Raw genomic sequence first — 12,954 nt, 5'->3', positions numbered from 1 at the left:
CCCTCAGCAGGAGGCATTCACTTAAGACCCATGGCCCAGCCTCTCTTTGCTTCTCACCCCTCGATGCTCCGGCCACGTGCCCCGCGCCTCATCGCTATGCCTGGCAAAATTGAGGAAATCAAGGACTTCCTGCTCATGGCCTGGCACAGGATGCCAAGTCTGTCAAGATCAAGAAAAATAAGGATAATGTGAAGTTGAAATTTTGATGCAGCAGATACCTTTACACTTTGGTCATCACAAACAAAGAGAAGGCAGAGAAGCTGAAGCAGCCCCTGCCCCCAGGTTTGGCCGCGAAGGAGCTGAAATGAACCATTTACACTGCTTTGAACTGTATTAAAATTTTTAAAATTCTCAAAAAAAATCCACAGCCCACAGTCCAGGCTCTGAATTTCAAGTGTCCCTCTTATAAGTTGTGTAATCATTGTCACACCACTCTCTCCATGACCAGCAACCACCATCACCATCACCACCACTACTATCACCATCACCATCACCACCACCCTCACCATCACCGCCAATCCCATCCATCCTACCCATCTCTACCACCCACCACCATCACCATCATAACCATCCACATACACCCATCCACACACCATCCACCAACCACCATCACCCAGTACTATCACCATCACCATCATCACCACCCTTACCATCACCACCAATCCCATCACCACCAATCCCATCATCACCATTCTACCATCATCCACCATCACCACCTACCATCACCACCAATCCCATCACCATCCTATCCATCCACCATCACCATCATCAACCACCACCATCACCACCAATCCATCAACCACCACCCACTCACCATCACCATCATCACCACCACCACTACCATCACCACACACCACCAGTACTATCACCATCATCACCATCACCACCACCATCACCATCACCGCCAATCCCATCATCACCAATCCCATCATCACCATCTCTACCACCACCACCATCACCATCATAACCATCACCACCATCACCACCACCAGTATATCACCATCACCATCATCACCATCACCACCACCATCACCACCACCACCACCACCACCAATCCCATCATCACCATCTCTACCACCACCATCACCATCATAACCATCACCACCACCACCATCACCAACACCACCAGTACTATCACCATCATCACCACTACCATCACCATCACCACTACCACCACCATCACCACCCAATCCCATCATCACCATCTTTATCACCACCACCACCATCACCATCATAACCATCACCACCATCACCAACACCACCAGTACTATCACCATCACCATCAGCACCATCACCATCTCTACCACCACCATCACCAACACCACCAGTACCATCACCATCACCACTACCACCACCATCACCACCAATCCCATCACCATCTTTATCACCACCACCATCACCATCACCATCAATAACCATCACCACCACCATCACCATCACAACCACCACCACCACCATCACCATTATAACCATCACCACTACCATCACCATCATAACCATCACCACCACCATCACCATCATAACCATCACCACCACTATCATCACCATCATCTCCCTCACCATTCCGAGTCAATCAGTTCAGATCCCTGTAACAAAACACCATTGACTGGGCAGCTTAAACAACAGACATTTCTTTCTTTCTCACAGATCTGGAGGCTGGCAAGACCAAGATCAGGGTGTCAGTCTATCAGGTTTCTAAGGAGAGTTCTCTTGGCTGGTAGATGGCGATCTTCCTGAAGTGTTCTCACAAGGCCTTTTCTTGGTTTGTGAGAAAGAGGGGAATTGAGAGCCATCATCCTCTTCTGATACAGGCATTAGTCCTATTGGAAAAGGGCCCCACTCTTATGACATCACCTAACTTCAGTTACCTCCTGAAAGCCCTATCTCTGAACACTGTCTTGCTGGGGCCTTCATCATATGAATGGGGGAGGGACACAGATCAGTTCACATCACCCACCATCCCCAACATTGCCACCACCATTAAAACCACCATCTCACCAACCACCACACCACTGACCCGTGCATTCCTCAGTGCCCCATGCACCACCACCAGTGCCCTGGCCACCATGCCCCCTTCATCCCCACCTTCTTCCATCTGGGGTGCTCTAACTATACCACAGACAGCGTGGCTTGCAAGCTGCAGAAATTCATTCCTCACCATTGTGGGGGCTCGAAATCCCAGACCAGGGTGCCAGAGTGGCTGGGTTGTGGTGAAAGCCCTCCTGGCTGTGGACGGCAGACCTTGCTGCATCCTCACGTGACGTAAGAGGCGAGGGGCCCTCTGGGGTCTCTCTTCTAAGGGTGTTCATCCAATTCAAGGCTCCACCTGATCACCTTTCAAAGCCCCCACCTCCCAACACCATCAGCTTGGGGGTTAGGATTTCAACAGTTAAATCGGGGTGGGGGGTAATACAAACATTCGGACCACAGCAATCTCATCACCAGTGTCTTCATCCAGCACCACAATTGGTCATCTCTGCCACAACCACCACAATCACCATCCTCACCAGCATCACCATCTCCAGAGCCTCACTGCCAAGCGGCACCACACCTCCTGGCCAGGCCCCCTTCCTGGATGGCGGGGCAGGTCAGACACCTGAGGCCAGTGGATGGCAGCCACTCAAGGCCTCGTGCCGTCCACTGCAGAGCCTCCCAAGGACAGCTGGACTCCGTTTTCCTAATTAGGGAGTGTCGGCCAGTGGAGTGGCGGGCTTACTGAGCGCGCCAGTGACATCACTACTCTGCTTTATTAATAAAACGGGGGGACGGACACCCACTCACTGGAGACTGCAGCTGAGCCTCTTCTGAGGAGAACCCTCGGGCCCACGCTTCTTCCTGAGCTAACAGATGCCTCCTTAGACCCTCTGGCTCCCCCTGGCCCTTTCACTGCAGGAGGGGCCTTGGCTCTTGACGAGCTGCTGGCCCGGCTGCAGGCCTGCTGCTCGGGATAGGGGGAGCTGGAGAGTGAGCCAGGGGCCTGGGGCCAGAACCTGCACCCAGACTACCTCGCATGTGCTGCAGGGGTCCTGATCTGGAGATGGGGAGCAGGGCCTCCTCCAAGGCTTACTGGGGAGCCGCAGAGATGTGGGCAAGTTGACACAGGCTTCCACCCTAACAGGTCCAGACATAGAACACAGCGTCTCCAACACATGGAGCCGCAGAGATGTGGGCAAGTTGACACAGGCTTCCACCCTAACAGGTCCAGACATAGAACACAGCGTCTCCAACACATGGAGCCCTGCCTCCCCTCGTGGTGGCCGGTGCCTCAGCACCTGGAGGCCTGAGCTTACGCTGCAGCCTTGGAGGCCAAGGGCACAAAGCCTGCCCATTGCTGGCTCCCCAGCCCCTCACTCCTCATGCCTGTCCCCTGGGCCCCACCCTCAAAGTCAGGGTACCAGAGCCTGCAGAGGGACCCCCACAGGTGAGCCCTGTCACCCTGGGCACCATGGTCCCCTCCTCCAGGATGCCAGCCTTTTGCTCTCCAGGTCCCTTCTGTCCTCCCAGCGCCCCACTCTGGGAAGCTCCCCTAGGCCCTGGGCTGGAGGCTGGCTGTCTGGACAGGGCTGGCTGGCTGCAGGCCCCAGAGCGAGCAGAGGGTCAGGTTGGACAGGGAAGTCTCCGGCCTTGAAGGATGCCCCCAGTAGGCTCTCTGGGCTCCTCCTACTCCAGGACCTACAGCCTCCTGACTCCTGCAGCCAGAGATGACTGGCCTCAGCTGGACTTGGAAGAGCCCAGGACCCCAGCAAGGGATGGGCAGAGGCAGGGCAGGCAGCTGCCAGAGGACAGGGCTGCTCTGGATGGGCCCTGGCCCTGGCTCGGGTGTGTGCCTGCCAATGGGGGACACAATGGGGCCTGGCACAGCCCTGAGGCACCCCCAGGAGCTGCCTGAATGTGTGGGGGTCTTCCCTGGGGGAAGCCCAGCTCTGACATTCACACCTCTCCCACCTGCCGTGAGTCAGCCACACAGTCACTCTCCACCCCCGGGACCACTGTCAGCAGGCCTGGAGCCAGGGCAGAGGCAGGGGGGTGGAGGGTGAGGGGTAGGGGGGAGAGCGTGTGTGGTCACAGAGAACTCTAAGTCACATGTAGGGGAGGAGGGGCGAGGTCACAAAGCTCTCACCTTCCCCCAGGGTACGAGTGTGTTCCAGGCTCCCTGGTCTTGCCCTCCTTGGGAGCTGAGAGAACACACGGGCCAGAGTTGGGGCTCAGCCCGCAACCTGGGTCAGGGCGCAGGAGTGGGACCAAGGACTGGGGCTCACTGAGGGACCAGCGTCAGGGTTCACCCGGGCCATCCACAGCATACCCCTGGCTGCTCAGGAACCTTCCAGCTCCTTCAAGGTTCTAGGCTGGGGCTGCCTGCCCTCCCTCGAGTTCCTCAGAAGGTGCTGCAAGGCCCCCAGAGACAGACAAACCAAGCTCCTTGTCTGAAAGGGTCTGTGGGGCTGTTAAAACTCCTGGCAGCTTCCACATCCACACATGCCCTGTACCCAGGCCAGGAGACCATCCCTCAAGAGGGTGTGGCAGAGGGGTGACCACACCTCACAGCCTGGGCTGTGGGAGGGCAGGGGCAGCCAGTGACGCCCAGACCCCAGCCGCCACCTGGGGCCCCCTGCTGGGCCTCTGGCCTCTCCTCACTCTGTCCTGCAGGCCAGTTCCAGGCCCGGGCCCTCTTGCTGGGCTTGTGCACCTGCTAATACTGCCAGAACAATGCGGCCACCCTCCACCGAGCCTGGCCTCCGTGAAATGGGGCCATCATGGGGACCGTCCACCCACCTGGACTGGCTTCTCCACCTTCGAGGGCCGTGCACCCAGCAAGCCTGGGTGGGTGGGAGGCAGCAGGTGCTCCAGCCGAGATGGAGACCCAGGCTGCTGCCCCACCTGGTCTCCCGTTCCGGGTGGTGGGTGAGACCGTCCCACACCGCTCTGAGACCACCTGGGCCCCCAGGCTCACTCTCCACCTCCCCCCATCCTGAGCAGCAGGCCTGCAGCCGGGCCAGCAGCTCGTCAAGAACCGAGGCCCCTCCTGCAGCGAACAGCACCATCCCTCAAGCGCTCTCAAGATCATGCTCTTTCTCCCGCGAGTTCACAGCTACTGCTGGGCGCTCTGGCCAATCTGTCATGTTACAGTACCTTTCAACTCCAGGATTTCCATGGTTTTAAAACAGCTTTTTATTTACCATCTTTTTGCTGATTTTCTCTACTTACTATCTTCCTTTCCCCCTTTGCTTCCTCAGTCGTGGTTTCCTCCAGTTCTCTGACTGCATCTGTAATGGTCAGCTTGAAGTCTTTCCCTGTTAAAGCTGGCATCTCACTCTGTCACCTGCGTTTTAGGAGCAACATGGTATGTGGTCGTGTTTCCGTTTCTTTGTATCTTTGTAATGTTGGATTGGAAACTGGTCCTTTTAGGTAATGTGTCATACCAGCTCTGGGTACTGGTCACCCCAGACTGGGACTTGCCTTCTCTTTGTGTCTTGCTGGCTGGGTCATCTTAGGGGCTCCCTGTCCCTGACAGAGGCTCTGATGCTCCTTCCCAGGGGCACAGCCTTAGGAAGGCCCACGGTCCCCCCACCCCACCCTACCCCACTCCATGGCAGTGGTTTTGGCAAAGCTCTGACTGTGTGGTCTCTGCCCACACCCAGTGGTTAAACTCCACTCACAGCTGGCCAACTGCTGTTTTCAACAATGCCCTGGGCAGAAGCTGCTTCTCAGACCAATCCCATTGCACCTGGCTCCTCTGAAGCAGATACCAAGGTCAGTGGTGGGGATTCCCCTGACCACAAGGGGGCCTTCGGCCCAGCCTCTCTCCATAACGTCCCTCTCTCGAGAGCACCCTGGGGTGGGCCCCGCCACGCTATGCAGGACCAGCCCGCTTCTCCCCTGGCAGACCTCTGAGCACTGCTCACTGCTGGCGGTGACAGCTGAGGGCTGCAAGCAGGGAGCAGTGGTCCAGGCCTCCGGGGCCAGCCCCTCAGCATGGAACCGCCACACGGCTCACCCCAGGCGCCTCAGCAGTCTGCCTGCATCCTCATGGCGACGGCGGTGGAGAATGTGACTCATGGACAGTGCAGCGTCCCAGAAGCCCTTCTTGGGAGACCTGTGCTCCCTGGAAGCAGGTCAGGGGCTGTCTGACCGCCCTTGGGCCTCCAGATGGCTCGAGGCGCAGCACACAGCAGGTGTCAGGATGGCTTCGCCCTGTGCTAGAAGCGCACTTAGGCACCAAGGAAGCCCACTGCAGGCGTCCTTGGGGGTGGGTCCTACCTGCCTTGTGCCATGGCCTCCCAGGAACAGAGGCAGCCCGAGTCCCTTCCTCCAACCCCCCCTCCTCCAGAAACATCTGGCTACTATGGCCTCGAGCTGCCTCCAAGGGGCTCTGGCTCCACCCCAGGGAAGCCTGACTGACAGGTCCAAGCAGGAGCTGCACCCACCCACCCATCAACCCCCCTGCCCCCACCACCTTGGCCATCAGAGCTGTGGGTGCGCAGGGCAGGGCCTCCTGCTTCCCACCCCCAACAGGAAATGCAGGTGAGGTGGGCGGTTCACCGCGGCCCTTCAAGCAGGATCAGCCTTCTCCAGCTGCACAGCCTCCGGGGCCTCCCACACTGAAGGTCTAACCAGACCCCGAGGCCCAGTGCAACCAGGGAAGCAGCAGTTCAAGAAGGAGCACCAAGGGCAGGCTCCCTCAGCCAGCGGGGACGGCTGTTTACCGACCGGCTGTGACACAGCGGGGACGGGAGCAGGCTGTGTGGGCAGGACGAGAATCTGCCCGGGGGCTACGTCTGGTGGGGACCGAGCACCCACAGCGGGGCTAGGAGGCCGGCCTACCCCCAGCACCGTCCTGCTGCTCCAGGCCGCTGGACTGGGGCTGCCCGTGGGGAGGGAGCATCTCCGTGTGTCCATCCATCACGTCCAGGCTGCCGCCCCAACATCTGACCCTGCTGCACGCCCACAGCACAGGGGGCACACGAGTCCAGAAGGGGTGTGAGTGCACACCGCACAGCTGCCGCCCCACGCGTGCGGGAGACCGCCGTGAAAGCGCAGCAGGAGGCGGTCTGGCCCCAAAAATCAGCAACGCGACTTTGAAAATGACCTGTGCTTGTTTCACAATCTTCATACACACGTTTTCACCGGGAAACACATGGCTTAGAGAGCAGCGGCAGGCCAGCCACGACTGTCACCTCAGTGTTTGGAAGGACGCAGAGACACCAGAGAAACGACCACAAACCGAACCCTCGCCTCCCCTTGGCTCTTGTGGGAACAAGGGTGTCTTGGTGGAATGAATAACACAGGAATGGAAACTGTGTGCTCAATCAGCTGCCCGAGAAGCGGTGGAACTGAAGGCAAGCGGTGAAGAGCCCAGAAAAGCGCGCCCACTTCCGGTTCATTCAAAGAGGGCGGCCGGGCTGCCCAGGGCGCTCCGTCTGGTGACAAGCAACCAGGCCGGCCAGGGGCGCTCTGTCTGGTCGTAAGTGACCAGGGGCTCTCCGTCTGGTGATAAGGGACCAGGCCGGCCAGGGGCGCTCTGTCTGGTGACGAGCGATGCAGAATGGAGGCATCGGCAGCGATGTAGGGAGCACAGCAAGTCTCCGGGTACAGGTCTCTACAAGAGAGGCCCACACAGTCAGCTTTCCCCACGTGAATCACTATGGGGCCAACAGCTCAAAGTACGAGTTCCGACGCTGCTAGGCACCTGAGCAGCTCCTTTTACTATTTTTGTTACATCACCTAAGACTAACTTCTGAACGTCTGGTCCAGGTTTACTAATGTGGAGGCAGTAAATGCGAAGTTCTGGGGATTGAGGGACTGTGGACCACATACAGGACTTGGAGCCCAGATGCTCAAAACACTGGCAGCGACCTGGGGCCCCACACTGGGGCAATGGGCTCCCTGGTGGCCTGCTCCTGCTGGCTCTAACAACTCTACCGCTGCATCCTGGGGCTCGAGGCCCAGGGCAACATGGAAGTGAGGTTCACTCTGCCAGGAGAGCTGATGACCGACGTGGGGACACAGGGCCTGCAATGCCACAGGGCAGGGGCCACACGGACTCTCATTCACAATCAAGTCCCACCCTCAGTGACCTGCCTGACCCAGGGCTGGCCCCCAGACCTGCAGACAGCCCCAGTGGGCAAGCAGGGGGCCCTCAGGAAGTGTCAGCCCCATCAAGCAGCAGTGGGGACCACAGTCCATTGGCTGAAGGTGGCTCTTCCCCGCTTGGACAGACGTCCCTACCCTTGCACACAAGGCTTAGGCAGCAAATACAAGCTGGGTGGCAGCCCCTGGAGGTTCTGGGACATTTCAGGTCTGGGTGGGCCCTTGAGGAAGACCTCCTCGCGCTCAGGTGGCAGGACAGACCACACGGCAAAACCTCGACGGGGCAGGCTGTTCTGAGGAACGTGACCCCGAGACTGCAGGTCAGGCCTCACTGCCTCAGGCCTCGCCGGCCGTGGACGAGCTGGGCAGTGGGGAGCAAGGCTGGGTGCCGCGAGGCCCAGGGCGCTCCCAGGGCGCCTCAAGCTTGACCGCGGCTGTGGGGGCCCCACGCCACTGTGCCTGCCATCGCCTGCTGAACACGGAGTGCAGTGCGCGCAGCTGGCCCAGCTCCTGTGCTGAGAAGCAGGGCTGTGCCTCCGCGAAGCGCACCACAGCGTCAAAGGACACCGCCGCGTGCTCCCAGGCTGCTCTGTCCACCCCCCCAGCCTCCGCCGGCTCCAGGCTCCCTGAGGCCGCGCTCCCGAGGCGGGCCGGGGTGCCTGCTGCGAGCCCGGGGGTGTGCGCAAAGGCCTGGTCGGGGGGCTTAGTCCTGAGCCGCTCCGGCTCCTCCTCGGAGGATGAGCCCTCTATGAGTGCAGCCTCGGGCCACAGCTTCCTCCAGGCCCCGGCTGAGGACGGTGCCTGGCACCGCATCCCAGGCGCAGGCCACGTCAAGCACGGCGTCGTGCACGCTGCAGCGGGGGGCCAAGGCCTGCAGCCTGCCGTGGGGCGTGACGAAGTTCCTCATGAAGTCCCTCCGAATGCCCTGGTCCATGGGCTGGAGCAGGGTGGTGACACTGGCGGGCAGGAAGATGGTGAAGACATTCTCCGAGGCCAGCTCAGCCTCGCGCGGGTGAGCCCGGGACCCGTCCAGGAGGAGGATGGCCTTGCTGTCCTCTGGCAGGGCCACGGCTCGGAAGTGCTCCTTCACTGCGGGCACGAAGATATGATGGAACCAGTCAGCAAAAATCTCCTTGTCCACCCAGGCGCTGCCTTGGGCCTTGTACACAACAGGCAGGTGCTGGAGGCCCTGCACCGCCTTGGGGCCACCCCATTTCCCGACCACCAAGGGTTTGATCCTGTGGGAGCCCGTGGCGTTGGCACACATGAGGACGGTCAGCCGGTCCTTGCTCTGCGTGGGGCTGGGCGTTGGCCCACCCTCTGGGCTGGGGCTGGGGGAGCAGCGCCAGAAGAGGCCGGTCTCGTCGGCGTTGTAGACCTGCTCCGGGGACAGGCCATGCTCGGCGGTTAAGCTCCGGAAGAACCCGCAAAACTGCTCAGCTGCCTGCTGGTCGGCCGCCTGCTTTTCGCTAGACGCATCCAGTTTCTTGATGCCATGTCTGGCCTTAAAGCGCCAGAGCCAGCCGCCAGAAAACACGCAGGGCTCGGTCAGCTGCATCTGCTCGTAGAAGTCCTTGGCCTTTTCGATGAGCATGGGGCCCGAGACGGGCACGCCCTCGGACCGCTTCACCAGGAACCACTCATACAGCACGCGGTCCAAGTGCTCCAGCTTAGGTGTGTGCAGGGTGCGGCGCTGCGCCAGCGCCTTGTCCGAGTCGGAGCTGGCGAAGAAGCGGAGCAGCTGGGCCTTGTGGGCCCTGATGTCGTACAGGGTGGACATGCCCACGTTGTACTCCTGCATCAGCGCCCGCCTGCTCTCGCCCTTCTCCAGGCGCCGGCAGATGTCCATCTTCTCCTTCAGCGTCAGCACCACCCTCTTGCGCTTCTCCCCAGGGCTCCGCCCGGCAGCCGGCTTGGAGGCCATGAGGAGGGGGCTCGGCCGAGCCAAGGGGTTGCGCCTGGGCAGGGGTTGGAGGCCTTCCTGCCTCTTCCTCCCCCACCCTCGCCTGGCAGTGCTGACGCGGGGCCAGCACAAGTCAGGGCCCCTTCTTGGCTCCTCTCTCCAGCTCCAGCAGCTTCCCGACCCTCTCTGCAGGGGGACCAGTGTCAGCCACCCTGGGCGTCCCCACAGCTGGACCTCCGGCCTTCTCTGCAAGGACGGTGGCAGCGACTTCCCTCAAACACGGAGCAGAGAGTAGAGGGGCCCTGGGAGCTGGTTTCCAGCTAATCGAGGTCTCGCCGCCTGAGCCGTGGTGGTCTCTCTCTCGCACATGGTGCTTTATCAGCTGGAAAGCAAAAGGGGGAAGAAAGAGAAGCATTACAGGGCGCGTGCCTCGGGCTTGCGAGCACGTCCTCGTCACTTTACCTGCGCTGAAGCAGCCACTGGCGGGGTCTGTGGGACAATGAACAGAGCTGCTAGCAGGTGACGCAAGAAGAGGCTAGCTCAGGGGCTACCAGGCTCACTGGCTCTTCTCAGCTTCCACAGTGACCTCAGAGTTGCTCGCTATGGCTCCAAACTAAAAGTGGCTGTCGGGTACAATCTGACTTTTCAGGAAAGCGTGAAGGGTGAGGCTACTGAACGAAGCTGGGATGTCACCAAGCGCTGGGACCCGAGGGCCACGTCCCACTCCAGACTCAACTTTCCTATCACAACTGCTCACTGGGCCACCTGACATGAGTGCCTTCATAAAACCCTCGTTCCTTCGAAAGCGGCTGAGGCAGGGGTGAAGGTGCTGCAGCGGGCAGGGATTCCTTTAGGATTCTGGGGCTGGGGAGCCTGCAAGCCTCTTCAGAAACAAGTCCCTCAAGCCCTCTCTCTTCAAGAGCAGGCCCCAAACTCCTTCTAGAAAGACAAGCTCGGTAGGCCTCAGGCTCCTCCCAGAGCCAGGAGGGGCTGCCACTCTCTCAACTACTGGTCCCCACCAGTAGAGCCTCGGACACCTCTGGTCACACAGTCATACATAAGCGTGCAAACAGCACTCACACCAACTCCCACCTGGGAGGGACTGCCAGCACGTCCCACCGCAGAGAGGCAGGCAGCGCTCACAGCCCCTCTTCCAGGCGGGACCCCCCACCTCACCTCCCTCCCAAACCCTCATGTGTGGCCCCACCCAACTTCATGCTGTGGGTGAAGCCACAGGACTACTCACACGTGGAATGTACAAAGCAGCCCCAGCCCTTTGAGACCACAGCTCAACAGAAGTGAAGTGTTTTCAGATGTAGCAAGACTCCCAAAAACAAACCCTAGGCCTGTCAGCAGCCAGCCCCAGGTTTGTCCTTTCAGCCCTCTGAGTTAGTCTCCTGGTTTGCAAAGTGGGGCTGCTGGTCTTTTGGGGAGCTGTTTCATCCTAATGGCTGTGTGACAGTGTGACTGTGCACTGCCTGGCCCCATGCGGAGCAGAGGGGATGAAAGGCCATAATCCATCCTCAAGGAGATGTGTAGTGCAAACCCACTGTAAAAACCAGGAGGAAACGGGGTGGGGGTGGGCGGTCGGGTGGTCACTTCGGAGGGACTGAGACTCTAAGCACAACAGGAAGGAGGAGGAAGGACCAGAGAAGGGGATTCAGTGCCAGAAACTGCTCACTGTTTGCCTGACACGAGGCGTGTGCAGCAGGAGCTAGAACACACCAGTCCTGCTGGTGAGGCAGAAACTTCCTTTAAAAGTGACATGCAGGTATATTACTTCTGAAGCAACAGAAGCTAAAAGGTAACATAACACGGCAAGAACAATGAAGACCATTTGCAGCTTTGCTGTGGACATCCTCCTGTGCCATAGGGGAGGGTAGGAGGGGGCAGGGGGCAGTGTGGGCAAGACAGAGAGCAGCCAGGCACCACCTGCATGCGGCCCCTTCCTGCGAGCAGGGGGAGGCTTGTCCTCAGAGAAGGCCTGAGTAATTCAGGTGGGGCATGTGAAAAAGCACCTTTCTTTGGGAGCAGCCAACAGCGTGAGGTCGGGGCGGGGGTCGGGACTATCGGGAGAAGTGCTCAAGACACAAGTTCTGGCCCAAGGAAGGGATGGATGGAGTCCTGAGAGGCAAGAGCGGCTGGGCAGGGGTCCGCGCTCAGGCGTGGACGCCGGCACACCCTGCAGGGAAGCGAGGCCGTCGTGGGCGCAAGTGCGGGCCCCAGGCCTGGGGCAGCCTAAAGCAGGGGGCCGGCTCGGTTAGGAGACGAGGCCTGTTCTGAGAACGCTCCTATTCCGGAGACCACGTCTGGGTCAGAAGGGCAAAAGCCAAACAGAGAAGAAAGAAAGGAGGGCTCAGGCCGGCTCCTTCCGGGGGAAGGGAACTCGGGCGCCGGTCCTGCCTCGGGCCGGAAGGCCGGCCCAGCTCGGAGGGAAGCTGCGGAGGGACCACATCGGTTCCGGGGCGCTCAGACCCAGGGGCGCTCTGCACCAGCAGCCAGGCCCCGTGTCCCGGCGCCCGCTTCACCCGCCACACCGGCCCAGACCTCGCTCACCTGCGGACGCCTGGCCGCCACCGCCGCCGGCCGGAAGCGCCCCGCCCCGCCCCCCGCCGGCCAGCGGCCCCTCCCAGCCACTTCCGGGGCGCTCTAGGCGTGTCGGAGGAATCGGCATCTCTGTGGTCTCGCGGGCGGCCGGAGCCTGTGGCTGGCTGCTAGGGCCGGGCGGTGGCCGTAGCTGTGGGTTTGGTGATAGGTGCATCGCTGGGCGAGGGTGGCAGGAGGCTGCGGGTGGAGGAAAGCAGTGCTTGAGCCCCTCCCTTTGCGAAGCCCAACGGCCAAGGCTGTTTTTCTCCTCCCCAGCCTCCACTAGAGCCTCCCGTGTGTTAGTCGCTCAGTTATGTCCGACTCTTTGCGACCCCATGGACTGTAGCCCACCAGGTTCCTCTGTCTGTGGGATTCTC

General features: G+C 60.2%; 1 protein-coding gene across 1 annotated transcript; it reads right to left on the bottom strand.

Moving 5' to 3' along the window:
* Positions 1-7,074: 7,074 nt before the first annotated feature.
* On the bottom strand, positions 7,075-12,596 carry LOC102189603 (jerky protein). Its single transcript, XM_018045381.1, is given in 3 exon segments — positions 7,075-8,871; positions 8,873-10,373; positions 12,548-12,596. Coding segments are annotated over 2 exon segments (1,587 nt in total). The 5' UTR covers positions 10,013-10,373; positions 12,548-12,596; the 3' UTR covers positions 7,075-8,424.
* Between the last annotated feature and the right edge of the window lie 358 nt (positions 12,597-12,954).

Source organism: Capra hircus, unplaced genomic scaffold (genome assembly GCF_001704415.2).
Source record: "Capra hircus breed San Clemente unplaced genomic scaffold, ASM170441v1, whole genome shotgun sequence".
NCBI lineage: Eukaryota > Metazoa > Chordata > Mammalia > Artiodactyla > Bovidae > Capra > Capra hircus.
This window is presented reverse-complemented; position numbering and strand designations above follow the sequence as displayed.